At 56.8% G+C, this 27,948-nt stretch overlaps 1 protein-coding gene across 1 annotated transcript in view; it reads left to right on the forward strand.

The window, feature by feature from the left end:
• Positions 1-27,935, forward strand: part of PACSIN1 (protein kinase C and casein kinase substrate in neurons 1) — a 55,424-nt gene extending 27,489 nt beyond the window's left edge. The window contains exons 2-10 of the mRNA XM_045865979.3: positions 19,430-19,561; positions 20,422-20,578; positions 21,774-22,009; positions 22,303-22,458; positions 22,561-22,736; positions 23,129-23,249; positions 23,349-23,476; positions 24,101-24,288; positions 25,102-27,935. Of these exons, the coding sequence (XP_045721935.1) occupies positions 19,499-19,561; positions 20,422-20,578; positions 21,774-22,009; positions 22,303-22,458; positions 22,561-22,736; positions 23,129-23,249; positions 23,349-23,476; positions 24,101-24,288; positions 25,102-25,211 (1,335 nt within the window). The 5' untranslated portion in view covers positions 19,430-19,498 and the 3' untranslated portion in view covers positions 25,212-27,935. The remainder of the gene's footprint in view (positions 1-19,429; positions 19,562-20,421; positions 20,579-21,773; positions 22,010-22,302; positions 22,459-22,560; positions 22,737-23,128; positions 23,250-23,348; positions 23,477-24,100; positions 24,289-25,101) is intronic.
• Positions 27,936-27,948: the final 13 nt, after the last annotated feature.

Raw genomic sequence — 27,948 nt, forward strand, 5'->3', positions numbered from 1 at the left:
ATCGGGGGCAGGGGCAGAGGGAGAGAGAGAATCTCAAGCAGACTCCACGCTGAGCGCAGAGCCTGACATGGGGCTCGACCTCACGACCCTGAGATCATGACCTGAGCCGAAATCAAGAGTCAGATGCGTCACTGACTGAGCCACCCAGGCGCCCCTGCTTTTGTATTTTTGGTGATACCTTCCAACACTGTGTGTTTGGATTTTCTGCAGTGATGAGAAGGTTCTGTATCTACCCTACTACGGTAACCACTAATGGTTATTGAGCACATGGAATGTGACTCGTGCAACTGAGGTTCTGATTTTTTTTTTTTTTTAAGGAATTGAATTTTCAACTTAAAAAATTTTTTTTTAAGATTTTATTTATTTGAGAGAGGGAGAGAGAGAAAGAGTGAGAGAGAGAGAGAGCGCGAGCATGAGCAGGGGAGGGGCAGAGGCAGAGGGAGAAGCAGATTCCCCACTGAGCAGGGGGCCCTACTTGGGGCTCAATCCCAGGACTCTGGGATCATGACCTGAGCTGAAGGCAGATGCTTAACCGACTGAGCCACGCAGGCGCCCCAAATTTTCAATTTTATTTAATTCTATTGAACTTAAATTTAAATAGTCAAATGGCACTAGTGACTAGCACAATGGACAGTGCATCCTTAGACACCCTGTGTTTTCCCCAGGGTGCAGGGCGGCGTGCTGGCTGGTCCATTTCAGTTAGAGGCCTCCAAGATTCCAGAGAGGAGCTCGGATATTGCCAGAACCGACCCCAGACTGAGCATTTCCCAAACTGAGGCAGTTCAGTCCATCCAGGACCTCAGAGCGCTTTGCTTTGGGTGGGAGTTTTATCAGTTCAGCGTAGAAATGTTGGTAATGTCGCGCTGATCAGAAACTCTACGTGGTAATTAATTGAGTCAAAAGTAATTTGTTGTCTAGTTTTTTAAAAATGTCTTAGCTCACACAGTTTGTTTGGTAGACAAAGATCTTTCCAAACATGGAGCTCCTTGGGTGAAGAAATATGTAAAGGGTCCCTCAGTGGTGCAGAGGTTAGAGCTTGTTCATCTGGGCCAACGCCCTCACTTTGAGGGGAGCAGACCGACCCCCGGGGAGGGACTGACCTGGGCAAGGCCACCTGGCTGGACGGAGTCCTACCCTTGTTAGAGAAGCTAGCGTCTGAACAGCGTTCCCATGACCCAGTGGCTGTGTGGCTGCCCCCCCCACCCCGAGAGCGGTTGTGTCTGTGACATTCCCTTTGATCGGTGACCAGAACAGGTGGGGAGACTTAAAAGCCTCTTTGATGTTGGTGTTCTAGAATAGGTGTAGGAATACGATAGGCCCAGTTCTTGCAACGGTCACTGGAACGCCTATATCCCCATCACAGTGGGGAGCTACCTGGAAAGAAGGTCATAGAACATGCAAATCCGTGTGGGCCCCACCGCTGACCTACTGTGGTGGTCTGGTACATTAGTGCTCCCCGCTGTCACCTGTGATCCCCACCTCCTGCTGGGTTCATCCTGGTGTAGGGCCCCGCACCCCACCGCCCTGACCCCGGGCTTGCTCTGTGACCTGCTTTGGACAATGTGACATTGGCCAGTGTGAGAGAGGCAGAGGCTTAATAAATAAGATAATTGAAAGACAAGATGCACACTGGAACTTGTCCTTCTGAATGTCTACTCTTGGAGCCCTGAGCTACGATGTAAGTAGGTCTAAGATCCTCTGCTGGAGAGACCACAGCCTGGGGGTAAAGGTGGGGGTGGGGGTGGAGGGGCAGGGTCAGCTGAGGGCCACTCACTCGGATGAAGAAGCTGTCTCGGACACTGCAGCCCCAGCTGAGGCCGCTGTAGAAGAGACGAAGCACCCAGCCAAGGGTGAACCCAGGTGAACCCAGCCAAGCCACAGAATTGCAAAACACAATAAATCGTTGTTTTAGGTCACTAAGTTCTGGGGAGCTTTGTCATGTGGCGACAGACAACCGAAACCCCTGCTGGATCAGCATCTCTGTGGCTGTAGCCAGGACCTCCATTTTATCCAAACCTCCAGATGGTTCTGGAGCTTCCTAAAGCCTGACAACCTCCGGAAGGGGAAAGGGCCTGATTCAAATCACCATGAGCTATGTGACTTCAGACAAATTCCATAGCTTCTCCCATTTTCCTTTTCCTCGTGGGGGTAAGTACAGTCTCCAGAGATTCAGGGTGACAACGGGTTTTTTCAGCCACTACTTTGAAGACTTTTTCAGCCCCACACTCTTTCTCTCCCCGCCCCTACCCCCCCAGCAGGAATGTTGGCTCTTCTGTTATGGGCCCATAGGGTCCTGAGGCTCTGTTCTTTATCTGTTGTGCAGATTGGGTCAGTTCTATTGTTTCATCTTGAAGTTCACGGATTCTTTCCTCTCTTGTCTCCACCCTGCTGTTGAGCCCCTCCGAGGACCTTTCAGTCCTAAAATTCCAGTTTGATATTCCTTCGTATCTTCTGTTTCTTTGCTAAGGCTTTCTATATTGTTGTTTGTTTCCAGGGTGTTCATAATTGCTTGTTGAAGCATTTTTAAGACTGCAGCTTTAACTTCCTTGTTGGATAGCTCCAATATTTGTGTCATCTTGCCGTTGGCATATGTTGGTTGCCTTTTCTCATTCAGATTGAGATTTTTCTGGCTCTTGGTATGACAGATGATTTTTCTCTTGTATCCTGGACTTTGGGGTATCATTATGAGACACTGGCTCTTATTCAGATCTCCTGTCTTAGCAGGTCTAAGGCTGTGCCTGTTGATGCCGGGTTGGGGTGGAAGTCCAGTTCTACACTGGACCACAGTTGGCAGCCTGGTAGGAAAGAAGGCTGCCTCCTCCTTACTGCTGCGCAGGGGTGGGAGTTCTGGCTTCCCACCAGACCTCCACTGACCTGTTACTGCCGGGGATGGTGGAAGTGCTACTAGGCCACCTAGGTCCCCACCCAGTGTGGAGGGGGAGGGGCACCTTCATACCGTTGGGTGTGGATGGAAGCCCCAGCTCCCCACCTGTTCTTCTCTATAACCAATTGGTGGTAGGGGAAGGGGGCACTGGTTACACCCAGACACAGCTCCCCACTTGGCATCTGGTCCTGCAGAGAAGATGGGGCTGTAGTTTTTTCCATGGTGTTTGGCTCTAGGGCATTTATTGTTTTAAAGATTTTTGTCTGGCTAGACTGTGCCTTTCCTAGTCCTTCAGCTAGGGAGAAGAGGCTTTCCTGAGGCTGTTTCTGTCCACACTCATTGGTATTTTTGGGTTGCCAACTTCCCAGCTCCAAATCTGAGATATGTGGGGCAAAAAGAAAACCCAGAGAACTCACCGCTGTGTTTTTCCTTGGGTCCTGAGATCCCTAGTCAGTCTGCCTTCTCTCCCTTTTTAGAGTTTTTGTAAGTTTGTTTTATATATAATGCCCAGGGCATTAGCTCTACTTCGCAGGAGGAATAGGGAGAAGTGTATCTGCTCCATCTTGCGCAGGAACCAGAAGTCAGTATTTACCTATTCTTAAACATCATATAGAGCCCACTACATATGTTCCTTTAAGCTTGGCTTCTCTTGCTCACATGATGTCTTGAAATGATCCATGTGGTTGTGTGTAGTCAGATGTTTTTCATTGCTGTATAAGATTTGATGGTGTGGGGGCTCCTGGGTGGCTCAGTCGGTTAAGCGTCTGCCTTTGGCTCAGGTCATAATCCGGGGGTCCTGGGATTGAGCCCCACATCAGACTCCCTCCATCAGGGAATCTGCTTCTCCCTCTCCCTCTGCCCCTCCCTCTCAAATAAATAAATTAAATCTTTAACATTAAAAAAGGAAGGTTTGATGGTATGAACAAACCGCACTGTGGAATTTGCCCAGTGGAATCCTATATAGCCCTGAAAAAGCAAACTACCTATCTCTACTGTACGCAGTAAACCACACAATTTGCTGATCAGTCCTTTTGTAGACGGCATCTGGGTTGCTTCCAGTTTGGAGCTATTATGAACAAAGCTGCTTTGAAGAGAATTTGCTGTTATGAACAAATGTTCTTGGATGTGTGTTTTAGTGGCCACAGCACTCCTTTCTGTTGGGAATAAATATTTCAAAAGCCTCTTAACTGGTTTGCTTCTTCAGCCCTTGCTTCCATCTACTCACTTTTCCACGTAAAAGCCACGGCAATCTTTTGAAAACATAAGTTGGATCTCTTCCCACTGCCCCCCCCCTCAAAAATAGCAAAGGCTTCGGGGCACCTGGCTGGCTCATTTGGTGGAATGTGTGACTCTTGGCCTTGGGGTTCTGGGTTTGAGCCCTACATTGGGTGTAGAGATTACTTAAAAGTAAAATGTTAAAAAAATATCAATGGCTTCTCTTCATACTTAGAACAAGATAGTAGAATCCTCCCTATGACCTACAAGGCCCTGCAGGATCTAGCCCCTGCCTGCCTCTTCTTTATTCCTACCTTACTTACTACCTCTCTCTACCTGCCATCCCTTCATCTACCCGCCTGTCCATCCATCCAGACATCCATTCAGTTTTGGGGAGTCTTTAGTGTGCCTGGCTTACTCCTGCTTCAGGACTTTTGCCCTTGCTCTTCCCTCCACTGGAAAACACTGTTTCTGCAAATCACGACATACCTCCCTTTCCCACTTTATTTAAATCTGTTCAAATGTCATCCCGTCTAAGAGAGATTCTAACATGTCCCCCCATTCATCCTCTCTCTTTGCCCCCCATTATTTTTCTCGATAGCACCTCTCACCACTTGAACTGCTATTATATATTTGTTGGGTGTCTCCCGCTTTGGGAGAATATTCGTGTACTGTCCACGAGGTTACGGATATCATGTGTCTGGTTGTCTCCTGGGTCCCTCCCCTAGCGCAGTGCTGCACATAGTAGGTGCTCAGGAAATATTTGTTAATTTGGGATTAACTGGTTCAGGCCCCAGTTTCCTCTCCTGGCTGCGTATCAGAGGGCAGGTCCCTTAATGAGTACTTCTCCCGCTCTAGTCTCCTGGGTTCTTGTGGCAATGTGGACTCTGATTCAGGGTCTGGGGTGGGACCTGAGATTCTGCATTTCCTCCCAGCTCCCAGGTGATGCCCCAGCTGCTGGTCCTGAGATGCACACGTCGAGTAGCGAGGCCTTAACAGCTCTGAGACTCAGTTTCCACATCTGTAATATGGTTCATTATGAAAAGCAAGTGGATAAAGTGCATAAAGCACTGTGCATGGCACCTGGACTTTGCAGGTGCTTGTTAAGTATCTACTGCTCTTCCTCTGGGTGCCTCTCTGGGTCTGAAACTGGAAGTTGCTTCTGTTTTCTCCTTCTGCTCTTCCCTGTCCCTCCATGTTTAGCCCCCTATGCAGACTCTCAGTGGAATTTTATCCATTTTATTTCTCCAGAGCTGGCCAGCCCTGCCTGTCATGGGCAGCGGTTTTGGGAGGATTCTGGCATTTTGACAGTAGTGGGAACATTTTGCAAATGAGATGCAAAGCAGCAGCTAATGAGCCCTGATTGCATTTGCCCTGGCACTCGGGAACTGTGGGATAGCTGTGCTGGGCTGGGAAGGGGGGCGGGCAATGAATGTTTTCTGGTTTGGACGGGGAGACAGTGACAGAAGGGTTTGGCTTCTCCTGGGTGGCATGAGGCCCCCTCCTCATATGTTGATTGCTCCTGCCTGTGGGACTGCATATGGTTAAGGTCCAGGGATAGGGCTGAGGTCAGGCATGCTGTGTGTGTGTGTGTGTGTGTGTGTGTGTGTGTGTGTGTGTGGTGTAGGGGTGTCCCCGAGCCTGTCTGAGACCTGCAGGTGGGAGAGTACAGGGCTGCCCACTGGTGGCTTGGGGGCCCTCCCAATAGCAGATGAGACTGGATCAGGCTGACAGTGGGACAGCATGGAGGTGGATGCTCTGCAGGCAGAGAGGGGGCGACAGAGGCGTCAACTTCTCATGGGAAGGAAGAACTCAGGGGTCTGCCAGGCAGCAGGTGGGGCTGGATCAGGCTGAGGGAGTGGTGGAGGTGGGGGGCAGCTATCTTTCGAAACCCAGGTTGAACCTGGCTCCTTAGGAGAAAGATGATCCGGGGCTGGGGGGCTGGCAGGTGGGCAGGGGGCTCTGCTTACAGAGCCTGGAAACCCAATCCCTCCTCGCCCCCAGCTGAGGTCTCCCCGCTCTCCAGGGAGCCCCGGCTCTCAGGTGCCAGGCATCCCCACCCTCTTGGCCTGGGCCTTGACTTGACCCTCCACTGAGAACCTCCAGGCCTGGGGACAACTGTCAGGCTTCTGGCTCAAGGATGGTCAGGCTAGAAGTCACTTCTGAGGTCACTTGGTGGGGGAGGGGGGAGTCTTTACTCACATTGAGGTTTTTTTTTTTAAGATTTTTAAATTACTTTTGTGAGAGAGAGAGCTTGCATGAGCGGCGGGGGGGGGGGGGGTGCGGTGGGGAGGGGCAGAGGGAGAAGCAGACTCCCTGCTGAGCAGGGAGCCCCATGCAGGACTCGATCCCAGGACCCCGGGATCATGACCTGAGCTGAAGGCAGCTGCTTAACCGACTGAGCCACCCAGGCGCCCTTGCCCTCACATCGACTTCTTGACTGGCACTTTAAATGCATATGACCCTGTCCTGCCTTTGATCTAAGCATGAGAAGCACACTTGGCTGTGAAACTTCTAGAAAATGGGTGGCTGTTGCCATGTCACCTAATCAGATCTTAATGGAGCCAGTGTAGAGCATTGGAAAAAGCTTGGCAAAGCCACGGGTTCGAATCCTAGCCCAGGCATTTACTGGCTGTGTCACCTTGGGCAAATTGCTCAGTCTCTAGAGCCTCTGTCACCTTGTCAGTTCTGTGACCTCACCTGTAGGGCTGCTGTGACCCCCAGAGGCGCTGCAGGAGAACAGGAGGTCCGCACATCTGCTCACTCGGCCCCCTCGAGGGCAGGGACTTTGTTTTGCTCATGGCTGTGTCCCCGTTCCTAGAACAGTCCCTGCTACCTGGTGGGTGCCTAGTAAGCATCTGCTGAATGAACGAGAGGCCCTGTTTTATCTCTCCCAACGTGATTTTCCCCCTCCCAGTTGACCTCTCTGACATTTGGATGCGCTGCCTAGCTTACAGCCTTGGTGTAATCGGTGGTGGTGGTCTCATGGTTGAGGGGGGTCTTAGATGGGATGAACTATGGAAGAGGCTATTGTTATTATTAACAGTTTTTTGGTGGGCTTCTGGGTCTTTCCAATTGTATCTGCCTTCCCTGAGCTGTGTGAGGCCCCTAAGAAGTGCCCTGGGACACAGGTGCGGCCCATGATCCTTGCCTGGGTCCTTCTGCCGTGGCGCTGGGCTGGGGACGGTGCGTCCCGTGGGGCACACCGTGAATCCTGGGCCCCAGTCCCCACTTGACATCCCCACCCGGCCTCCACCACATACTGCCCCTCCTGGGGGATGGCAGGGTTCTCTGAACCTGGAATTCCCTCTAAGGAGGAGGGGCCCATTTTACTGTATCTGTCATAATTCCAAGTCCCAGGACCTGACAGCAACTGAGGGGTGGGTGGGTGGGGATATCTGTGAGCCCCCTAGGCTGAGGGGGCTCTAGGTAGGATTTAGTCTGGATTGGATCAGTAGGGGAATTTCAGAATGAGGGAGGGAGTTAGGGAAAAGTGCGCCCTGTCTCCACCCCCACCCCAGGCCCCTCCTGCAGCAGGGCTGAGACAAGGTGGGCAGATTAGTGTCTGGTCTCTAGAGGGCAGGTGCAGGGCAGACAGATCCTTTCCTGGAAGTGGATTCTAGTTCAGTCTCCTGGGTGGGACACTGGCTTGTGTCACTGATCCCCTCCCATGGGGCTAGTGCTGGGGGCTTGTGTGGACAGCTGTTGATTTTGTATAGAAAGGGCTTATGTGTTGCATGTTCTGGACCCATGTGGATGTGTGTCCATGTGTCTTAAAGATGTGTAAATGCTGGTGTTACTGTGTGTCTGTGACCTGTGCACAGGTGTGTAGGTAGATACACAGACTTGTGGGAATGCATGGCTGCAAATACATGGCGCGGGTGTTTGTATTAGAAGCATGTTGTGGGGGTGTGTGTCTGCATGGACACGCACGGGAGCGCGTAGGTCACACGTGCGCAGGGCGAGCCTAGTGGTTTGCGTCGAGGGCTGTGTGGCGCCGGAGCTGGGACCCCAAGGCCTCACTGCCAGTAACCAGCCCAGGAGCCTCGGACGCTCCACCAAGTTGTTTTACTGCGGTGGGCCTCAGTTTCCAATCTGTAAAACGGGCACGGATTCTCAGGGGATGAGGCTGTAGGCGAGCATCCCATGCTCCGCCTGACCCAGAACACACTCAAAATTGTGAGGAATGACCGAGGGAGTATAAGTGATGAAGCAAACACATGCTTACAGAGCAGCGGGCAGTGAGGTGTAAGCACCTGTGGCAAGTGCAGGGGACGGTGCCGGGCTGCTCACAAGGTCTTGAGGGGAGGGTGGGAGGGGAGGGTCTTGGGGGGAGAGAGAGGAGAGGGGCTGGAGCGGGGTCCCCCACAGCCAGGGGTGGCCGCGTGAGCCCGTCTGTTCACCAGCATCTCGGCGAAGGGGAAGGTGCGCACCCCGCCCGGGGTGATGTCCTCCACACGTAGCAGGCGGGCGTCCCCTGGCGTAGGGGAGGGAGGCTGGCTGTGCGGCATTGCCCGGTTGCCATAGAAATGAGCAGAAGGCGGTGGGTGGCTGGAGAAGGAGGCGGGTCGGGAGGAGGGAGGGGAGGAGGCAGGGGTGGGGGGCGGGGAGCTGGCTTCTGCAGTTCTGGCGCGGCTGCCTTCCTGAGCCGAGCCAGCGGTGGAGGGGACCCGAGAGGACCGAGCCCCCAGCCCAGGCACCAGGCCCCCTCCCTGCCCGCCACCACGGAGGAGGAGGAGGACAGCCAGCCCCTCCGGCCCTGGCCTGGCCCAGCGGGGGCAGTGAGCTCCTACCTGCCCCAGGCTTGGTGCCCACACAGGCCCAGGTAGGCATCCCGATGGGGACAGCTGGAAGCGGCGGCGTGGAGAGTGGGGGGGGGGGCCCCCTGCCCCCGAGCTGCCCCCTGCCTTCCTCCCAGCAGCACCCGGTAGGAAGCATGCAGGCTGGAGGGGCCGGGGTCAGTGGACCTGGGTGGGGAGCAGCCTGCATCCTGGGAGGCCCTCTCCAGAACCTGCATCCTCCTCAACAGGAGGACCGTCCCCGCCGTTGCCTCCCTCCTCTGCACCTCTGTTGTCCCCCTCTCCACCACGGCCGCAGGTCCCAGCTGTAGACATGCTCCCCTCCCTGGGGGGAAGTGGGCCGAGGGGGGCTGGAGCTTCCAGGGACCCACGGTGCTACCCTTCCCCAGGCTGAGGCTAGAGTGAGAAGTGAGGATGCCCCCTGCCCCCCACTCGGCACTGCTAGGCCCTGGCCATTGGAGCAGCGGACTCATGTCCCACCCTCCACACCAGCTGCCTCGTGCTGGCCCCAGATGATCTGGGGCATTGGGCTTAGACCCCCTGATCAGGCAAGAGGCATCTTTCCTTCCTGGTAAAGCCCCAGATGGCCCAAGGGACCCCTGTCCTTTCCCCAGCAAGCCCAGGGTCTCCATGTTGGGGGATCGGGTGGGGGTGCGTGTGGCCCTCCCTCCCCCATCGCTGTCCCTCTGCTGCATTGCTCCTGGGGACAGGTTGGGCTGCTGCTGGGGAGCTCAGGCACTGCGGAGGAGGGGGTGGGGCTGGGGCCTGGGGACGACCTGGGCCGCACTGCTTCGCTCTGGGCCCTGAAGGGACAGGAGAGGTCGTGCAGTAGTGCATGGGTGAGTTGCCCCTGGTCCATGTCCGCCCTGGGACAGAGCAGAAGGGGCCCGGCTGGCGTGTGTGTGTTGGGGTGGGGGGAGATCCTAGCCTGAGAAGGGCAGGGAATTGGCGCGCGCAACCCTGGGTGTGCTGCGGGCACCCCGGCATCCTAGGGTCTGCCTCCTCTTCCCACTGGTCTTCTCTATCCTGTATTTCCTGCGAGCCTGGCTGGGCCCTTTGCTGGGCCCTGGCACCACATTAGGGGGCTTCCCGTTTCCCTGAGCACATGGGGGTCAGAGTACCTGGCGCAGGGGCCAGGGAGGGATCCTTGGGCCTGTGATGGGGTGGGGGAAGCCTCTCCAAGGAGCTCGTTCCTTTCTGCAAACATTAGTTGCACCTGCTGAATGCTAGGCACGGGGGGTGGGGGGGCGGCTTCCGCTTCGGGGTTCAGGGCCTGGGGTGAGAAGGCCAGACAAGGTGGGGGATGTCGATCTGCCTAGGAGCTGGTGGTGGCCAAGGAACCCGTATACACTGTCACTGTCTGCCCCCCTGCTCTTCTGAACCCCGCCACCCTCTTTGCTCATCTCTCTCCTTTCGGGGGGAGCTAGAGACCCCCCTCCCCACCAGGGCCTGGAATGGGCATCTGGCCTGCCTCCATCTGGCCGGAACAGGGGGCTGGTGAGGCCCGGAGGGGAAGTTCTCTTGGTGAGAGCTGGAAGGAGCTGCCCCTTCCCCCTCCCCAGACCCTCCAGGCCTGGCCCCGTCTCCCCTGCTGCTCACCCGCCTTCTCTAGGCCACTTTCCCCCTCTTCCTTGTTTTCCGCCCCGCATGTCTCTAGGGCCTGTGCTTGCTCTGTGTTTCTCTCTTGCTCCCAGACCCTGGGGCAGAGAGCCCACCAGGATGGCCTCCTGGGGCACATTCCCCAACTCTACCCCATTGCATCCAGTGGGCCCACAGTAGAAGCCAGTTTGAGACCCAGCCTCCCCACATCAGTCTTCCCCGTGTCAGAAGGGGGTTGAAAGGAGGCCCCAGGGGCACTCAGAGGCCTGGGGTTTAGCCCGGGGCTGGGGCCCTGGGACAGGCTGGAGGAACAGTTTGGCCCGAGGCTGGCCCCTCCTCACCGGCCCCCTGTGCAGGAGCTCTGGGGGAGAGCCAGGAGGCCTCTCCACCTGGCTCCTTATGGGCATCTCAGGGCTCGAAAACCCAGGTCCTGCTCTGTTCCCCCTCTCAGGACATAGCACTCCCCCTGCTGGCTGCTCGGACCCGAACCCCAGAGCCGTCCGCTACTCCTTCCGGTCCCACGCTCTCACCCAAGCCATGAGCAGATCCCGCTGGCTCCCGTGTCAGAGCCATTTCCAGACCCCAGCCACTTCTCGCTGCTCCAGCACGAGCGCCTCGCTGGGGCCCTGCCCTCTCACCCGGAGGACTGTGGCCGCCTGCCAGCCAGCCTCCTGCTCTCCTCTGCTCCCCACCACCGCCAACAGCCAGGGATCCTTTAAAACCAAAGCCTAGTCATATCCCGCCTCTTCTCAGACCCCGCAGGGGCTCCCAGCTCACTCTGGGGGAAGAAGTCAGAGGTCTCACTCTGATCCACAAGGCCCCATGGAATCGGCCTCCTGCCTCAGCCTTCCCTCCCCCCAACCTTCCTGACCTCATCCCTTCCCTCTCCCCCTCACTCCCTCTGCTCCAGCCACACGGGCCCCCCTTACTCCTCAACCACGGTGGCCACACTTGCGCCTCAGGGCCCCTGCCTTGGCTGCTCCCTCTGCCTGGTGCTCTTCCCCCAGACTCCTGCATGGCCCCCACCTTCACCTCCTACAGGTCTTCCTGCAAATGTCACTTCCTGACGATGGCCTTCTCTGACTGCCCCGTGTAAAATAGCGTGACTGCTAGCTGCCACCATCGCTCCCTGTCCCCTTCCCTGCCTTGTTCTCCACCACACTCGCCACCATCTGACACACCTGATCATTTCCTTATTCATCTGGTTTCTTGTCTGTCCAGCCCCTCCAGAATGTCAGCTCCGCGAGGCCGGGGGCAGGGGGGTTTCTGTCTCGCTCACTGCCGTAGCTCAGAGCTGCCCTGCAAGGACCTGGGCCGTGGAGTAAAGCTGGGGCCTGCCTCCCCCTCCCTGGCCACAAAGGAGAAGAAAGTGAACCGCACGCATTCCATCCCTGGTGCCACTAAAGACACAGGGCATCTTCCTCCGGGTCCGAATTCGTCCCAAAGTTCGATGCCATTGGGAAAGCATGCTGTGTACCCCGCAGGGGCCTCCCCGACAGAGGAGGCTGACCTGGTCCCTGCCCTCCCGGAGACCACGGAGGCTGAGGGCTCAGGACAGGACCGACTCTCTCAGGCGAGCCATGTGTGGGATGACTGGTCTCAAGGAGAGAGATGCACCCAGAGCAGAGAGGACGGGGGCCTGTGTATCGCCAGCCCCCACTCCTGCCTCCTCATCTGTGGTGTCCGGTTTGGGCTCCCCAAGAGGCTGACCTGGAGACAAGGATATGATTTGAGAGGTGATCCCTGGAAACAGTGAGCCTGTTCCTCCTGTGGGCAACTAGGCCACAGTCCTGCTGGGGGCCTCTGGGAGCCACTGGAGGACCCACCTCAGGCTTGGCCCATCAGGAGGGGGCTGCTGGGGTGTGTCTACACCATTCCCCCACCATTGCTTTAGGGTTGCTCCTGACCCCCTCTTACCCTGCCTGACTTTCCCCTGAACTGTTGTCACCACCTAGCGAGCAAGATGATAAGCATTTACTTCCTGGCCTTCTGCCTGCCCTGCAGTGTAGGCTCCACTGGGGAGGCCGGTCTCATTCCCTGTGGAGCATGCACCATCCTAGAGGCTCCCTGGTGATGGACAGGCTGGATGAGGTGTTTCCTCAACCACTTGGCCTGGGAGCTGGTGGGGGGGTGGGGCGGGAAACAGGGTGGGGGCTGCCTTTAAGGATGATTTTCTAGAGGAGAGAGAGAGAGTCTGGGGCTGGAGGAAGAAGGGAGGGTAAAAGCCAAGGTCAGAGCCTAGGGAGGAGGGGAGGAGAGGCCAGCCAAGGTGGCTGAGGTGGAATGGTTTTACCCATTGGCTTTAACCATTTTCCGACGAGGATGAGCCTACCTGGTACCCCCCAACCCTGGCCCTGGGCCTCTCTGGGGCCCTCCATACTCAGTGGAGACCCAGGCTCTGTCTCCCCCAGTTTCCCCATTTGTGTTTCCACCCTCTTCCTTACTCCCTACCTTGGGACTCAGCTGTGGAAGGAGGACCCTTTGGGGACTGCCCCATGGACCTTACTTAGAGGAGATGGAGGTTGGGGGGCCTGGATTTTACAGCCAAAGAGAAGGCAAGAGGAAGCCAGGCCTGGAGGCCTGGGGGTCCCAGAGGAGGCCCAACAGTCATGGAACGGAATCTCAGCTCAGGTTGCCAGAACAAAACACCATAGACTGGGTGGCGTGAACACCGGCTATTTATTTCCCACAGTTCCAGAGGCTAGAAGTCCAAGGTCAAGGTGCTGGCCTCTTGGGTTCCTGGTGAGGCCTTTCTTCCTGGCTTGCAGATGGCTGCCTTCTCGCTGGTCCTCACATGGACTTCCCTCAGAGTGTGCACAGAGGGAGATGGCGAGAGTCTCTCTCTTCCTCTTCTTATGAGGACACCTATCCTATGAGATTGAGTCCCCACCCTTCTGACCTCATTTACCTTTAATCACCTCCTAAAAGCCCTGTCTCCAAATACAGTCACACTGGGGAGGGGGTAAAATATTAGCATACGAATTTGGTGGGGACACAAGTCAGTCTTTAGCAAAGGTCTCTGGGGGCATTAGCCCAAAGAGAGGAGAAGGGGGTGTGAAGTCATCCAGAGAGATGAGCGTCTCCTGCTTTGAAAGGTCTGCAGCTGTGGGAAGCACGGGTAATAATACCTCTGATGATAATACTTAGAGTTAACATGGCATCTCTTGCACACTGCACATCATTTCACAATAACCCCGTGGGCTGGTACCCTCACCCTCACATTTTGCCGAGGGGGAAACAGGTACAGAGAGTTTAAGCAACTTACCAAGGTCACTCAGCCAGCAAGTGGCAGAGCCGGGATTTGAACTCAGTCATTCTGTCTGGCCCCCCAGGCAGTGCTGTCAACCACTGTGCTAGTGTAGCCGGATTTTCTCTACTTTCTGGCGGGAACCAGCAAGATGTGGTTTAGGGCAGGTGTGACGAAGAACCGCACCAGGGTATAGGGGGGAAGTAGGTGAGGGCTGGCATATTTACGGAAAGCTTCTTGGAGGGGATGGGACTGAGTTGGCCCTTGAAGGGAAGCGGGGTTATTGTATTTTGGGGAGGGGTGAGTGGTAGGACAGCATGCACCCCAGGCAGGAGGGAAGGCATGAGCAAAGCAGCAGAAACTGGAATGAGGAGGGGTATGCATCACAGGGAGGGGTGGAAGGACAGCACCTTACAGCTGCATCTGAAGCCCCAGCAGGGGCTGGTAAGGGTCCTGGTGTGACCCCAAGTCAGGCGTGGCGAGCCCGTCCATCTCGGGGTAACGTGAGGAGCAGGGCTGCTGCTGGGAATGTTTGTGGGACTTGAAGACCACCCTGGGTGAGGGCGAGGCAGCTCTGGCTTCCCATGGCCCTGCCCGGGTTTGAGCCCAGCCGCTCCCTTGGGGGAATGTCTCAGGCCAGGAGGGCTGGGGTGACGCCCACGGAGGGCTGGCTCTGCACTGGGCACCTGGTGGGGGGCAGGGGAAGGACTCGCCCCGGGTCTGGATCTGACTCTGTGTCCTCCCTGCTGTGTGGCCTTGGACGGGTCATTTAACCTCTCTGAGTCTCAGCGAAGACAAGGAAGTCACCGCCCATCTCAGTGGGTTGTCTCGAGGATTAGAGATGAAGGTATGGAAAGGTGGCACACAGCGGGTACTCAGAAATGGCTGGTATAGGGTGATATAAAGGGAGAGTGAGGAGAGGGGTAATAGAACAGCCTCGTCTGTGTGCTGTGGCTCCCTGGGGAGGGAGGGCTCCCCCTCTGAGGGCTGAATGCTCATGGAGGATCAAGGAGGAAGAGACCCTGGAACTGGACCCTGAGTGTTGGCCAAGAGGAGAGGAAGGGGATGCCCAGAGAAGCAGGAGGCCTGGGAACAGAGGGCAGGTGGGATCTGGGTGAGATTCTGGCTTCTGATTGTATCACCATCATTATCAACATTTTTGGAATATCTTCTATGTGCAGGTGACTATATTTGGCTCTGAGGGACGGAATTCAATATTTCTACTATTTAATGAATGAATGTTCCAGAAGGTGTTTGGCTTTCATTCATTCATTCAACAAAAACGTCCTGTGCATTTAACTATGTGCCAGGCACTGCTCTGGATGCTGAAAATACAGCAGACAAAAACTACTGACCTTAACAAGCTGACATTACAGTGAGAGAGGAAGACAAAAACATGATGAATACTCTAATGTTGGGAGCCTGGCATATGGTAACACGTGCTGTGAAGAAGAATAAAGCCAAGAAAGGGAGACAGGAGAGTGCTGGGGGTGGGAAAAGAGTGTCAAGTGAAATGCGGGGAGGTTAGGACATTTGAGCAGACATGGAAATCTGGAGCGGGGGGCATTCCTAGCAAGTGCAAAGGCCCTGGGGTTAGAGCAACACGGAGGTCAGTGGAGCTGGAGGAGATGCAGGGCCTCCTAGGAAGGAATTAGACTTTTACTTGGAGGAAATGGGGAGTCACGAGAGGATTCCGAGGAGGGCAGTGATGGGATCTGACTTAGGTATTACCGGTGTCCCTCTGGCTGTTGCGGGAGGGAACAGACTGGAGTGGGGGCGGGGGTAAGGGACACAAGGTCGGAGGCAGAAAGGCCACTGAGGAGAGTGATGGGGCTGGGACCAGGGTGGTTGAGAGCAGAGCCCAGGATCTGCTGATGGGTTGGGGGGTGGTGGGGAGAAACGGGCTCCTGTGATTGTTAGTGACTCATGCGGGATGCAGGAATCCACATGCCACCTTTGTCCACAGCTCGCCCGCCCTCTCTGGGCCCCTGCTCTTAATTCCTCTGTCCCTTCTTCAAGCCAGGGCGGACAGAACATGCCCAAGGCCCCGGACCTCCAGGGGCTTTTAGAGGCAGCAGGCAGGAAGCCTGGGGCCCAGAGGAGGGACGCTTTTCACCCTGGGGCTCCTTTCTCCCAAAGGAAAGGTCACGGCCAACATGCAAACTTCACACTTCCATAAATGGTCTGTATTTTTCAATAATACCCTCTTAACCATTTGAGTGTCACATGGTTGTTTTCCCATCAGATGAGTTAGAAAACCCAGACCCATGACAGGACTTGACTGAGACCCCCCCTGGGAGGTGGCAGCGCTGGAGCAGAGCCCATGCCCCCCCCATGCCCCCCCTGCCCCATTCAGAATGCTGAGGGCTGCATCATCTTTGTGGGCGAAAAAGACCTGTCTCCTTCCCTGGCTCTACAAGAACAGCACCCCCCCCGCCCCGCCCGCTACGGGACTGCTGCCCCCACTGTGGCAGTGGTGACAAATCAATAATGAGAGCTGACAAGCTCTTTCGGTCATGTCCCAGCCTCTGGGCTCTCTCTGCAATAACGTGGGGGTGATAGCACCTGCCGTGGAGGGGTGCTGGCAGGATTTGATGAGTTAAGACACATGGACGGTCCTTGGCACCAACTCTGTGCTCCATAAATGCCGGCTGTTATTATCAATGACAAAGGGCTTGCAGGGCCACGATTGCTTTACAAGCACCAGGGAGAAAAGTCAGATGGGCACTGTGCCCATTTGATGGCTTCTGCTCAGAGCGCATCAGGCTCGCCCATGGGCGTGACAGATGTTGGCCACACTGGCTTCCCGACTCTCAGAGAAGCAGCGTTTTCAGTGGCGGCTCCTGACCACCATTCAGGAGGGACCTGCCATTTGACCAGAGTTAAGCCTCCCCCCGGTGCCCAGGGTGGGGGTGTGAGGCTGATTTGCGGGAGGTGTGTCTGGCAGGTGGTGCTGGGGGCCTACGTGCCCCCCCCACATCCTCTCCTGCCTCTGTGCGGGTCCAGCCTGGCCCCTCACCATTTCATCCGGTCCTAGCGTTGGGTTGTAGCATCCTCATTTCACAGCGAGGCCCGACACAGTCACGTGAATCGCCTAAGGTCACACAGCAGTTTGGTGACCAAGCAGGAACCCCCAAGGCTAGAGCGACGCGTGCTACCCCAGCTGGGAGCCTGGAGACCTATGACTTGCCTGCACTGAGAGAGGGGCCCCGGCAAGTCCTCTCCCTACCCCCGGGTCTGGACAGAGTGGAGATTGGTCTCTGCCCTGGTGCATTCCCGGCTATCTGACATGCCAGGGCTTGCACGGTCCCCTTCCTCCGGGCATCCAGCGCACTCTCGGCCCTGGCTCCCAGCTCCCTCCAACGCTGGCCAGAGGGTTTTAAAAACTGTGCAATGTATGCACACAAGGCAAAATATAAAAGGCATAAAGGACTGACAGTGACAAATCTCCTTCCCATCACATCCCCCAGCCACCTAGTTCCCTGAAGGCTGCCACGCTACCAGCTTTCCAGAAGTGTTCCCTGTTTGTATATTTCCCCCCATACAAATGGAAGCGTCCGCAGCCTCCCTGTTCTGCACCCTGCTCCTTTTGTCTCAGTTCCATGGCTTGGGGAGGGCTCCGGTCAGGACCAGAGCATTCTGTTGCCTGCCTGCACCAGAATTTACTTAAGCAGTCCCTGGGACAGGCAGCTGGGATGTTTCTAGCCTTTGGCTTTTACAAGCAGCGCTGCAGCAAATGGAATTAGGCAGCGCCAGTTCGCCCCGCTGGCTGGAAGGTGAATTCCTAGGAGCGGCATTGGCATTGCGGGGTGAGGGAGGCGTGCCTCTGTAGTGGGGAAGAGAAGGCGTACCCCTGCCCCCTCTGATCAAGGCTCATCAGGTCACTTCCCCACTACCTGGGGTGGGTTTGACCTTCATTCTCATGAGGGCCTGTCCCCTACCCTCCACCCCCTCCTGCCCCCACCGCCATCCCGCTGACAGCTGTGCATTATTTGGATCCCAAAGAGCACAGTTCGGTATGACTTCAAGGGTTCTAGATAGGGCTCTGGCCCCAGAGATGCTTACCTAACCTGGCCGAAAGTCTTTCATTAAATATCCCTGCCTTTTACTTTCTTGTATCTACATGCAGCGCTCTTTATGAAGTGAACACTGCTTTGTAAGTGAAAAGTGCCAAATTCAGAAGAAAAAAAAATCCAGACCCTTTCTTTGTCCCTTGATGAATTCTAGCCACCTTCCCTCCCACCCACCCCCACTGTGCATGAGTTTGTGGGAAAGTTTGAGGTTTTGCTAAGTGGAAAGGAACACAATATACTTAGGGCCTGGGGGGAGCAAGGTGAAGGCATTCCTGGGTTATTACTGGGAAAAGGGCACTAGCCCCTGGACAGATAGGGAGACTGAGGCCAGAGAAGGGAGGGATATCCTTGACCAAGGATCCTCCTGTGGTGATGCCACCTGCTCTGAGCCTGAAGGTGAGCTGCTGTAAGGACTGAGCATCCCCTGGACCCCCAGGTTGGACCGGACTTTGCAGAGGCAAGCCCTCCCCCAGTATCCTCATGGCATGGGCTACGTAGTCTCTGAGCGCTGCAGAGACCGGGGGGCATCCCCTGGATGTCCCCTGTCTTGAGGCTGGCAGCTCCTCGTGGGGTCATTCCTGCCCTGGCCTCACTGCCCCTTTGAAGACCAGGTCCCTGGCCCTCTGGGTCCTGTCTCCTGACTACTGAGCCGTTCTTGCCGGCGGGGGGGGCGGGGGGGGATGGCAGCAGGGCAACGTCCCCAGCCCTGGGGCAGCACATGGCCTAGATTGGACCACCGCGATGCCTGCCGACAGATCCAGGCCACACAGAGCAGCTCCAATATTTACACAGATCACAGTGGTCTGACCCATAGGCCAGGAAGCCGCATGTTTGGGACCCTTAAGGAGACATGTAAGTGGCTAATGGAAGCTTTGGAGGCCGGGTACCAGAGCAGCCAAAAGGGCATTTACAGGGGCCCAGCCTGGGCCAGGGAACTCAGGTCCAGGCTCCAGGTGGGGCATCTGGGGAGGTTCTAGGGGTTGAGATCAGGGACTCTGCTGCGTGGGAGAGCTGAGCAGGGTATTTTGGGCCTGGTGCAAGGGTTCAGGTGGATCAGGGTGGGGGCAGTGCGAAGAGGGACAGATTGAGAAGCCAGCTGGGGTTCACTGAGCCCCAGTGGGCCCTACGGGGTGCCAGGCCCTAGGGAGGGGGTGCAGGACATGCGTAAGGATGAGCCCGATTGCTGGCTTTGAGGAGCTGTGTGTGTCTGTGAGGCAGGCTGCAAGCTTCCATAAAGCAAATATGTCCTTGTGTGCCTCTCCTCTAGCTCTGAGTCCAGGAGCCCGAAAACATTTGTGGTTGGGGCAGGCTTCTGAGAAGAGCTGCCACACTGCAGCTGGAGAATGGTCTGGGGCAGAAGGGAGGGAGAGGAGGTGGGGTGAAGGGCTCATGGAGGAGAGATGGGGGGATGTGCACAAGGGGTGCTACGAGCTTACTCTGGGGGTTATGCCAGGGATGGGGAGCCATTCCCCCGACAGGAAGTCTCCATCCCAATGCAAGGCCCAAGTCTGTGGAGCCCTCATGCTCACAGCACGTTGGGGCCCCAGGCCTGGAATGGGGCACGTGGGGGCACGTCCCCCCCTCTCCAGGGATCTCTCTTCTACCCTCCCAGCGCATGAGCAGCCCCGCCTGCTGACCGCCACCGCACACCCACCTGTCCCCCCGCCCCCGCGGCTACACCATGTCTGGCTCCTACGACGAGGCCTCGCTAGCTCCGGAGGAGACCACTGACAGCTTCTGGGAGGTGAGACAGCTTCTGTGACGGCCCAGGCTCCCACCCCCCACCACCTCAGGCCTTGCTCCCCAGCCCCTCGGGTCCCTCCAAAGCCCTCGGTGTTCAGTGAAATGAGGTAAGACGACTGCCCACCCAGCCCAGAGCCCCTCTGGCCCGGCTGCCCCTGGGGAGATCCTGCAGCGTTTCTGGATGTGGACCAGGCTCCTCCTGTCTGCTCTCAGACCGCGGCACCTCAGACCCCGGCTTCACAGCTTACACAACCTTTCACAGCGGCTTCCCACCCCCGCCCCTGTGGCCTGAATTCCAGAAGCCCCACAGCAACAAAGAGGTGGCGACAAGCCTAGAAACCAGCATTTCAGGAGCTTCCCAAACTATTTGAGACCAAGAAATATAATTTTTCCGATTGGCTTCCAAAACCCAAAGCGAAAACTGCCAAACCTATATTAATAAGTGTTTAATGAGGTGTCTACAAAACATAATATTATGTCAAGAAGCTGCAGCTCAGCTCAACACTTACATGACTTTCTAAATATAATACATTTAGCTCCCAAGAACAAAATGAATATTTCATTCTAGTCTGGGTCCAAGTTATAAAAATCTTGCACTTTGTGGCAACGAGGAAATTATGTGTCAGGTGGGGTGAGGGAGTGCATAGCCCGTCGGGTATGATGCAGGGCGCTGAGGTCCCCAAAAGTGAGAGCGGGGGAGCCCCCAATGCGTTCCCGCGGGGCTGCGAGGCTTCACCTGGGGAGGGGGAGCGGGGAGATGGACGCGGCGGGCGCCCCCTGCAGGCCGCGGCGTCCTGGGCGGGTTGGGGTACGGGGGACGCGGGGAACCCGCGGGAGTCGAGCTCGCTGCTTGGCCGCCAGGTGGGGAACTACAAGCGGACGGTGAAGCGCATCGATGACGGCCACCGCCTGTGTAACGACCTGATGAACTGCGTGCAGGAGCGCGCCAAGATCGAGAAGGCGTACGCGCAGCAGCTCACGGATTGGGCCAAGCGCTGGCGCCAGCTCATTGAGAAAGGTGCCCCCATGCCCACCCCGGGCGCATCGCCCTGGCCCTCTCCGGCTGCCCACAGTCTGGGGCCCCGGGAGCACCCCGCGACCCGGATGCACCTGCCCCCACTCTGGCCACCCGGCAGTTGAAGGCACCGTCCCCACACCCACGCTCTGACCCTCCCACACCAAGCCAGGTCTCCCTGTCCCTGTTCAACTCGACTTTGTACAGTTTTAGGTTGGATTAAAAAGACAAAACCAAACCAGACAACCTTTTTATTTCCAAATAATTTTAACTTAGAGAAAAGTTGCGAGAATCGTGGAGAGAACTACACAGCCTTCGACCAGATTCACCAGTGAACGTTTTGCCACGTTGTTTCTGCAGTCCCTCTTTCTTTGGTGCATATGTTTTTCTGAACCATCTAAGTGGGAGACCTGCCACTTTACCCTGAATCCTTCACGTATCTCCTAAGAATAAGAACATTTGTTTACATAACCATGGTTCACCGATCAAATTGGGACATTTAATATGACCCATATGCAAATTTTATTACAGCAATTGTTTGTGCTGGTCCAGAAGGCGATCCAGAATCACATCCTGCATTTAGTTGTCCTGTCGGTAGATTCCTTTAATCTGGAACACTTTCAGGTTGGGGGTTCCATGTAATTGTTAAATTTTTTTTTTCTTCCGCGAGACCCTAACTCCCATGAGGGCAGGGGCTGAGCCTGGTACTCCCCAGCATAGTGCCTGGAACAGAGCTGATGCCCAATATATAGACCAACAAATGACTGGAATGTCTGGTCCCAGTGGCCTCCTGGCATCTGCCACCAGCTGCTTCTTCAGTTTTACGTTCAGTCAACATTCCTAAAGCACCTACTGTGTGCTTGGTGCTGCGCTGGGCTTGTGAGGGCTTGCGGGGTCCAGGCTGCCCCCACGGGGCTCACCAGCTGACAGGGGAGATAGGAAGTGGACACAGAGGCAGATGCTATACGACAAATTCAGTGAGGGCTGCAGGCTGCAGGGTGTGAGAACGGAGCAGTCAGAGAAGGCTTCCTGGAGGAGGTGCGTGGGCCTTAAGGATGGATAAAACTGTAAAGCAAGCAGGGGAGGGCATTTCTGCAGACCTGGCAGGTAGGGGGAAAGCCTCAGCGTAAGGAGGCATGAGGGAGGCCTCTGGGTGGCGTGTGATGAGGGCCGCCTGACCCCATGACCCTTTCCTCAGGGCCACAGTATGGCAGCCTGGAGCGGGCCTGGGGGGCCATCATGACGGAGGCGGACAAGGTGAGCGAACTGCACCAGGAAGTGAAGAACAACCTGCTGAACGAGGACCTGGAGAAGGTCAAGAACTGGCAGAAGGACGCCTATCACAAGCAGATCATGGGCGGCTTTAAGGAGACCAAGGAAGCTGAAGACGGCTTCCGCAAAGCCCAGAAGCCCTGGGCCAAGAAGATGAAGGAGGTGCCCTGTGGGTGGCTGCTGCAGATGGGGCGAGGGGGGGCAGTCTGATCAGAGGGGGCGGGCAGGACATCACCCGCTGGGGCTGTGCCCATGGGGAGCAGCCCTGCCTTGCCAGCAGAAACATCCACAGATGGGTGGGCACTGCTCCCAGATACCTGGAGCCGGGGCCTACATCCCTCCCGCCTCTTCCGAATGTGTGCGCCCAGCCCCCAGCGGGGGAGGGCTTGACGAGGGAGCCTGTCTGTTCCTGCTGGTAAGTAGGAGCTCTCCCTCCTGCTCCCTCTGCCCCTCAGCTAGAGGCAGCAAAGAAGGCCTACCATCTGGCCTGCAAGGAGGAGAAGCTGGCCGTGACGCGGGAGATGAATAGCAAGACGGAGCAGTCAGTCACGCCCGAGCAGCAGAAGAAGCTGCAGGACAAAGTGGACAAGTGCAAGCAGGACGTACAGAAGGTGCCGCATGAGGAGCATGCGTGGCCATGAGCCCCTTGGAGTGGGAGGTGGCTGGGAGCTGCAGGCCTGGGTCTCACCCTTCCTTTGCCCCGGTGCCCACAGACACAGGAGAAGTATGAGAAGGTGCTGGATGACGTGGGCAAGACCACACCCCAGTACATGGAGGGCATGGAGCAGGTGTTCGAGCAGTGCCAGCATTTCGAGGAAAAGCGGCTGGTCTTCCTCAAGGAGGTGCTGCTGGACATCAAACGTCACCTCAACCTGGCCGAGAATAGCAGGTAGCTGGGCGTGGCGGCGTGGCAGGCGTGGACACGGCGGAGGGTGGAAGTGTGTGCAAGGCGCCCTGAGCCCTATGGTACCGGGACAGGAGGTGGGGGGCAGAGCAGCAGGGGCCCAGAAGGAAGAGGCTCCGGAGACAGTGACTGCCTGGTGCCGCTGACACAGACTAGGCCCTAGAGAAACATAGCGGGTGTTGCTCTGGAGGGTTGGGGGAGTGGCAAAGGCGGGGATAGGGAAGGGTGCGCACTCGGGGTTTGCTCCTTGGCCAGCCCACCTCATCCCTAGCTGGGGGGCCTGCCAGCACCCTGGTGCCCTGAATGGGCTCCCTCTGGCCCTCAGCGAGGATGAGAAGGGGCCATGGTGCATCTTGCCCCATCTCCCCCGTGCACAGCTATGTCCACGTGTACCGGGAGCTGGAGCAGGCCATCCGGGGGGCCGATGCCCAGGATGACCTCAGGTGGTTCCGCAGCACCAGCGGCCCTGGCATGCCCATGAACTGGCCCCAGTTTGAGGTGAGGAGGTGTGGGGATGGGGGAAGGGAAGTCGGAAAAGGCTGGAAGAGACCTCAGGGGGCAGCCCCCCTGCCTCACTGCTCCCCTGGTGCCCACTAGGAGTGGAACCCAGACCTTCCTCACACCACCGCCAAGAAAGAGAAGCAGCCCAAGAAGACAGAAGGGGTGACGCTGACTAATGCCACTGGAGTGGTGGAGACCACATCCCAGGCTGGGGACCGTGGCAGGTGAGTGCCTCCTGTGGAGCTTCCTGGGTCCAGAGGGGCCCACATACTGGGGCAGATGAGTTTTACCTCAGGAGACAAGAAATGGTCTAAATCACAGCAACCTCATGCTCCTCTCAAAGATAGTGGCAGGTCATCCTTTGAGAGCACCTACTATGTGCCAGGCACTGTTGTAAGCATTTTCCATATATTAACGTAATGAAGCCTCCCAACACTCTGAGAAGTGTATAGAGTTCCATTTTGCAGATGGAGAAACTGAAACCCAGAGAGATTAAGTGACTTACCCAAGGTCACACAGCTAGTTAGTAAGCCTCAGACCCAGGATATGTCCAGGAGGTCACGCGGCTTAACCACGAGGTGCCCTTCTCAGATGAGGGGTCAGATGTTCTCAGGGTTCCACTTCAGCATCCCCTCACTCAAGGGCTGGGTAGTAAGGCTAATAGTCCTGCTTCACATTTGTCGAAAGAGCTGTCAGTGAGGATCACTGGCTTGGGACCTCCTCTTACAAGGCCCTTTCCTGCGCCAGCCTTGGTGGGATTTGGGGCTAGGGCTCTGACTGGCAGGAGGGGGCAGCCCTAAGGACGAGGGGAGAGGCAATTCATGCTGGGGCCTCTCCTTACGTCTCAGCGTTAGCAGCTACGACAGGGGCCAGCCTTATGCCACCGAGTGGTCGGACGACGAGAGCGGGAACCCATTTGGGGGCAATGAGGCCAACGGGGGCTCCAATCCCTTCGAGGACGACGCCAAAGGAGTGCGTGTGCGGGCACTCTATGACTACGACGGCCAGGAGCAGGATGAGCTCAGCTTCAAGGCTGGTATGGTGGGCTGGGCTGGGCTGGGCTGGGCTGGGCGGGGCCTGAGGGCAAGGGATGCCGGGATTTGCTGGGAATGCGGCTGGGGGCGTGGCCTGGTGCGTGGGCGGGGCCAAACGTGGAGTGGGACCCCACAGTAGGGTGGGGGCGGGGCCTGAGGGCAGGGGTTGCTAGGAGAAGGGCCTGAACCCTAAAAAGGAAGCCAGAGGCGGGGCCTGGGCTTGGGGGGGGGCAGGGCCGAGACCCAGATAAGGTGGGGGTTTTTTTAATTTAATTTAATTCTATTATGTTAGTCACCATACACTACATCACCAGTTTTTGATGCAGTGTTCCACGATTCATTGTTTTCGTACAACACCCAGTGCTCCATGCAGTACGTGCCCTCCTTAATACCCATCACCGGGCTAACCCATCCCTCCCAACTCCCTCCCCTCTAAAACCCTCAGTTTGTTTCTCAGAGTCCATCGTCTCTCATGGTTCGTCTCCCCCTCCGATTTCCACCCCCTTCATTTTTCCCTTCCCTCTCCTAATGTTCTCCATGCTGTTCCTTATGTTCCGCATATAAGTGAAACCATACAATAATTGACTTTCTCTGCTTATTTCACTTAGCATAATCTCCAAGGTGTTTGGCGTGAGGCAGCCCATGGGGGAGTCGGGGTGTACCTGGGGCTGGTCTCCCGAGCACCACTGGAGCAGTCATGGGAGGGATTGGGGTTGGCCCAGAATAATGGTATCGGAGAGCTTACCTAGCATTGTGGGGTGGGGGTGGCTCTCTCTGAGCCCCTGTCGATGTGCTCCTCTGTGTCCCCTTCCTAGGAGATGAGCTCACCAAGCTGGGCGAGGAGGATGAGCAAGGATGGTGCCGCGGGCGGCTGGACAGTGGGCAGCTGGGCCTCTATCCCGCCAACTACGTGGAGGCCATCTAGCTGCCCTGCTCCCCTCCACACCACCCCTCACTCCTCATCCACTGCCTCCCCTCCCTCTCTCTCTTGTCCCTCTTCCCTTGCCATAGAGTTCCAGACATATTTTCCGATCAAGCTTTTATTTTTTTAAAAGTCAAAACAGAACAAAACAAAAAATACAGAGACAGAAGCATTTGCAGGGCCGCCTGGCGGCCAGGGTGGTGGGACTCGGGGTGATGGCCCCAGGGTAGGTGAGGGTCTTAGTACTTAGCCCAACAGAGACGTTGCAACATCTGCTCTTCAGATCCCACCAAAGAGTCTCCTGAGCCCTGAGGGTTGTCTCCCGGACCCTTCTCTCCTGCCTCACTCCCCACAGACTATGCTTCCCACCCCTGCCCCCCAACCCCAGGCTGCCAGTGTCTGTCCCCCGCCTCTTCTCTGGGCCTGGTTTTCTGACCTCTTCCTTCTGCCCCACGATGCTCCCCTCCCTCCACCACCCTATTGTCAAAGGCCTCCCCTCCAGACCCCAGAGAAAGGGGGCCTCCCAGTCTTTAGTCTTCTGTTTTGCCCTGGGGAGTACCCTTCTTCTCCTAGCCTCACCCCTAAGGACTGGTGGGGCTGGAGGAGGAATGGTCACTCTCTTCTCCCATGGACATTTCCCGGGATCCCTAGACTCCCCCAGACATGACAAGGGGAGAGCTGGAGTTGGTGACAGTGTCACCGGGGTGTAGGAGGGTGAGTGAAGAGGGGGCAGGCCCTCGGTCCTCTCAACACCAGGCTCAGCTGAGGGACCAAGACCCTGCTGGGGCCCTTCTTTCCAGTTATCAGCAAATTTGGGCACAGGCTCTTAGAGCCCTACCCCGCGGTCACTTGCAGAAACCCTGCCCCCCCTCTCCTAAGTCCTCAGGCAGGGGGAGAGACCTCAAAGCCCAGGGCAAAGCCAGCAACAGTAGCAACCTCCTCCCATTTCCTGGGGCGGAGGGCACCTTGCCCACCCACCTCCCTCCCTCCATGTGCATCTAAAACCGTAGATTTGCTAGGTTCAGCCAGCCTCTAGAAGACAGCCTTGTGGCCTCCCATCCCTCTCTGCCCTTCTCTGGCCTTCCTGAGAAGACACTGCAAGGCCCAAGGGAGTCTCCAGCCTAGAACCGTCAGGAACACTGTAGCACCAATGGGAAAGATATGGCTTTGGAGGAGGGAGGAACCGAGGCTCTCAGGAGCAGGACAGTCACATGTCTTTCTTCCTTGTCCCCTCCTCCCCAACCGGCCCTTGCCCCTGGAGCAGAATTCCCCCTGCTGGCAGCCGCTCCAATATCTCTAGGCCTGGGTTTCAGTGAAAGGACTTTTTGGGGAGGGGGAGGTAGAGGAGGCAAAGGGCCTGCCCAGAGCCAGAGTGTTTCCTGGGGTTGGTGAAGGAAAGCAGTGTTGGCTTACCAAGTAGTAGTACCACGTTCCAGCAGCTCCCACACATGTGGGCACAGGGGCTTGGGAAGCAGACCAGGGCAGGACAAAAGCTCAAGGGGAGGGGGGGAACGGCTGGAAGAAGGAGTCTCTCTGGAACCTCTGGGGCGAGGCCCCGGGACTTCTTGTAGCTCGAGGAGAGCTTCTGGGCCTTAGGACTGCAGACACCCTACCTAGCCCCTTCCGCAGCACCTGGCTCCCGGGGCCTCCAGATAAAGACAGTGTGATATCCCAGCCCTTCTGGTACCCCTCAGTCCTCTTTTGCTCCCTGCTTCTCCCAACATTCCACTGTTGGGTCGTGGACCCCAGCCTCCAGACCCTGACCTTGTTCATGTGTGCCAGAGGATCCTGGCAGACTCTGGCAGGGGCCTCAGTGGGCCAGGCCTCCCTCAGGGCCAGGGGAGTTGAAGGGTGGGGACGATGGCACCCCCAGGGACAAGCAAACTGCACCTCCCATCCTGAACCCCCATTTCCTGTCACTGCTCTCTGGGCATCTGCTGCAGCCTGAGATGTGCGCTAGGCCCCTCAGAGCCCAAAGCAAGATTTCGGTAGCCCTCTGCCCTCCCAACTCTAGACCAAAAGCCCCTTCAGCCTCTCCTCCAGGTGGGAGTTGAGGTTGGGGGCCTTTGACCTTTACCACGTACCCTTGGAAGACAGGAAGCTGGCACATCCATGCCTTGGGGCCTGGGCTCCCCCTCTCCGTGCCAGTAGCTTTCTCGCACCTGGGGGGGTCTGGTCCTGGCTGGACCCCAGGCCTGTCCCCTCAGCACTCCAGCTGCCCACTCCGGAGCAGGGACTTGAAGTCCCATTCTTTCTGAGCAACCACCTCCACGGCCCGGTTTGGGACCACTGTCTCTTGGTCCCCAGGCTCCTCAGGACCCCGGAATGGGAGGGTCTCCCACCCAGTAGTCCCCCCCCCTGAGCTCTAGGGGCCCAGCCCCACCTGTCAGTGCTGGTGTGGGGGCACTCACCCCCGAGCATGGGGGCCACGCCCCTCGCTGTGCCCACCACCTCTCGGAGCCCCCTCCCCACACCCTCAATGCTGCACGGGCCTGCCCTGTGGGGCTTGGCGACTCGTGTGTTTTTGTCCCTAGTTAACCACCGTTCTGCCGCCTGGCTCTGCCGGGGGCCGGGGCTGCCCTGCCGCCCGCCATCTGCTGCCCTAGGCTTCCTGACTCCATTAGTCCGACACTTGTGACCCTCCGAGAAGTGCTGTGGTCTCAGCAATGCACCTGTTTTGTACATGATCGTGTAATTTAAAGGTATATAAATACAAATATATATCTATCAGTTGTGATTG

The sequence above is a fragment of the Mirounga angustirostris genome, unplaced genomic scaffold, assembly GCF_029215605.1.
Source record: "Mirounga angustirostris isolate CCGP_5_RB_7025 unplaced genomic scaffold, mMirAng1.0.hap1 SCAF_8, whole genome shotgun sequence".
NCBI lineage: Eukaryota > Metazoa > Chordata > Mammalia > Carnivora > Phocidae > Mirounga > Mirounga angustirostris.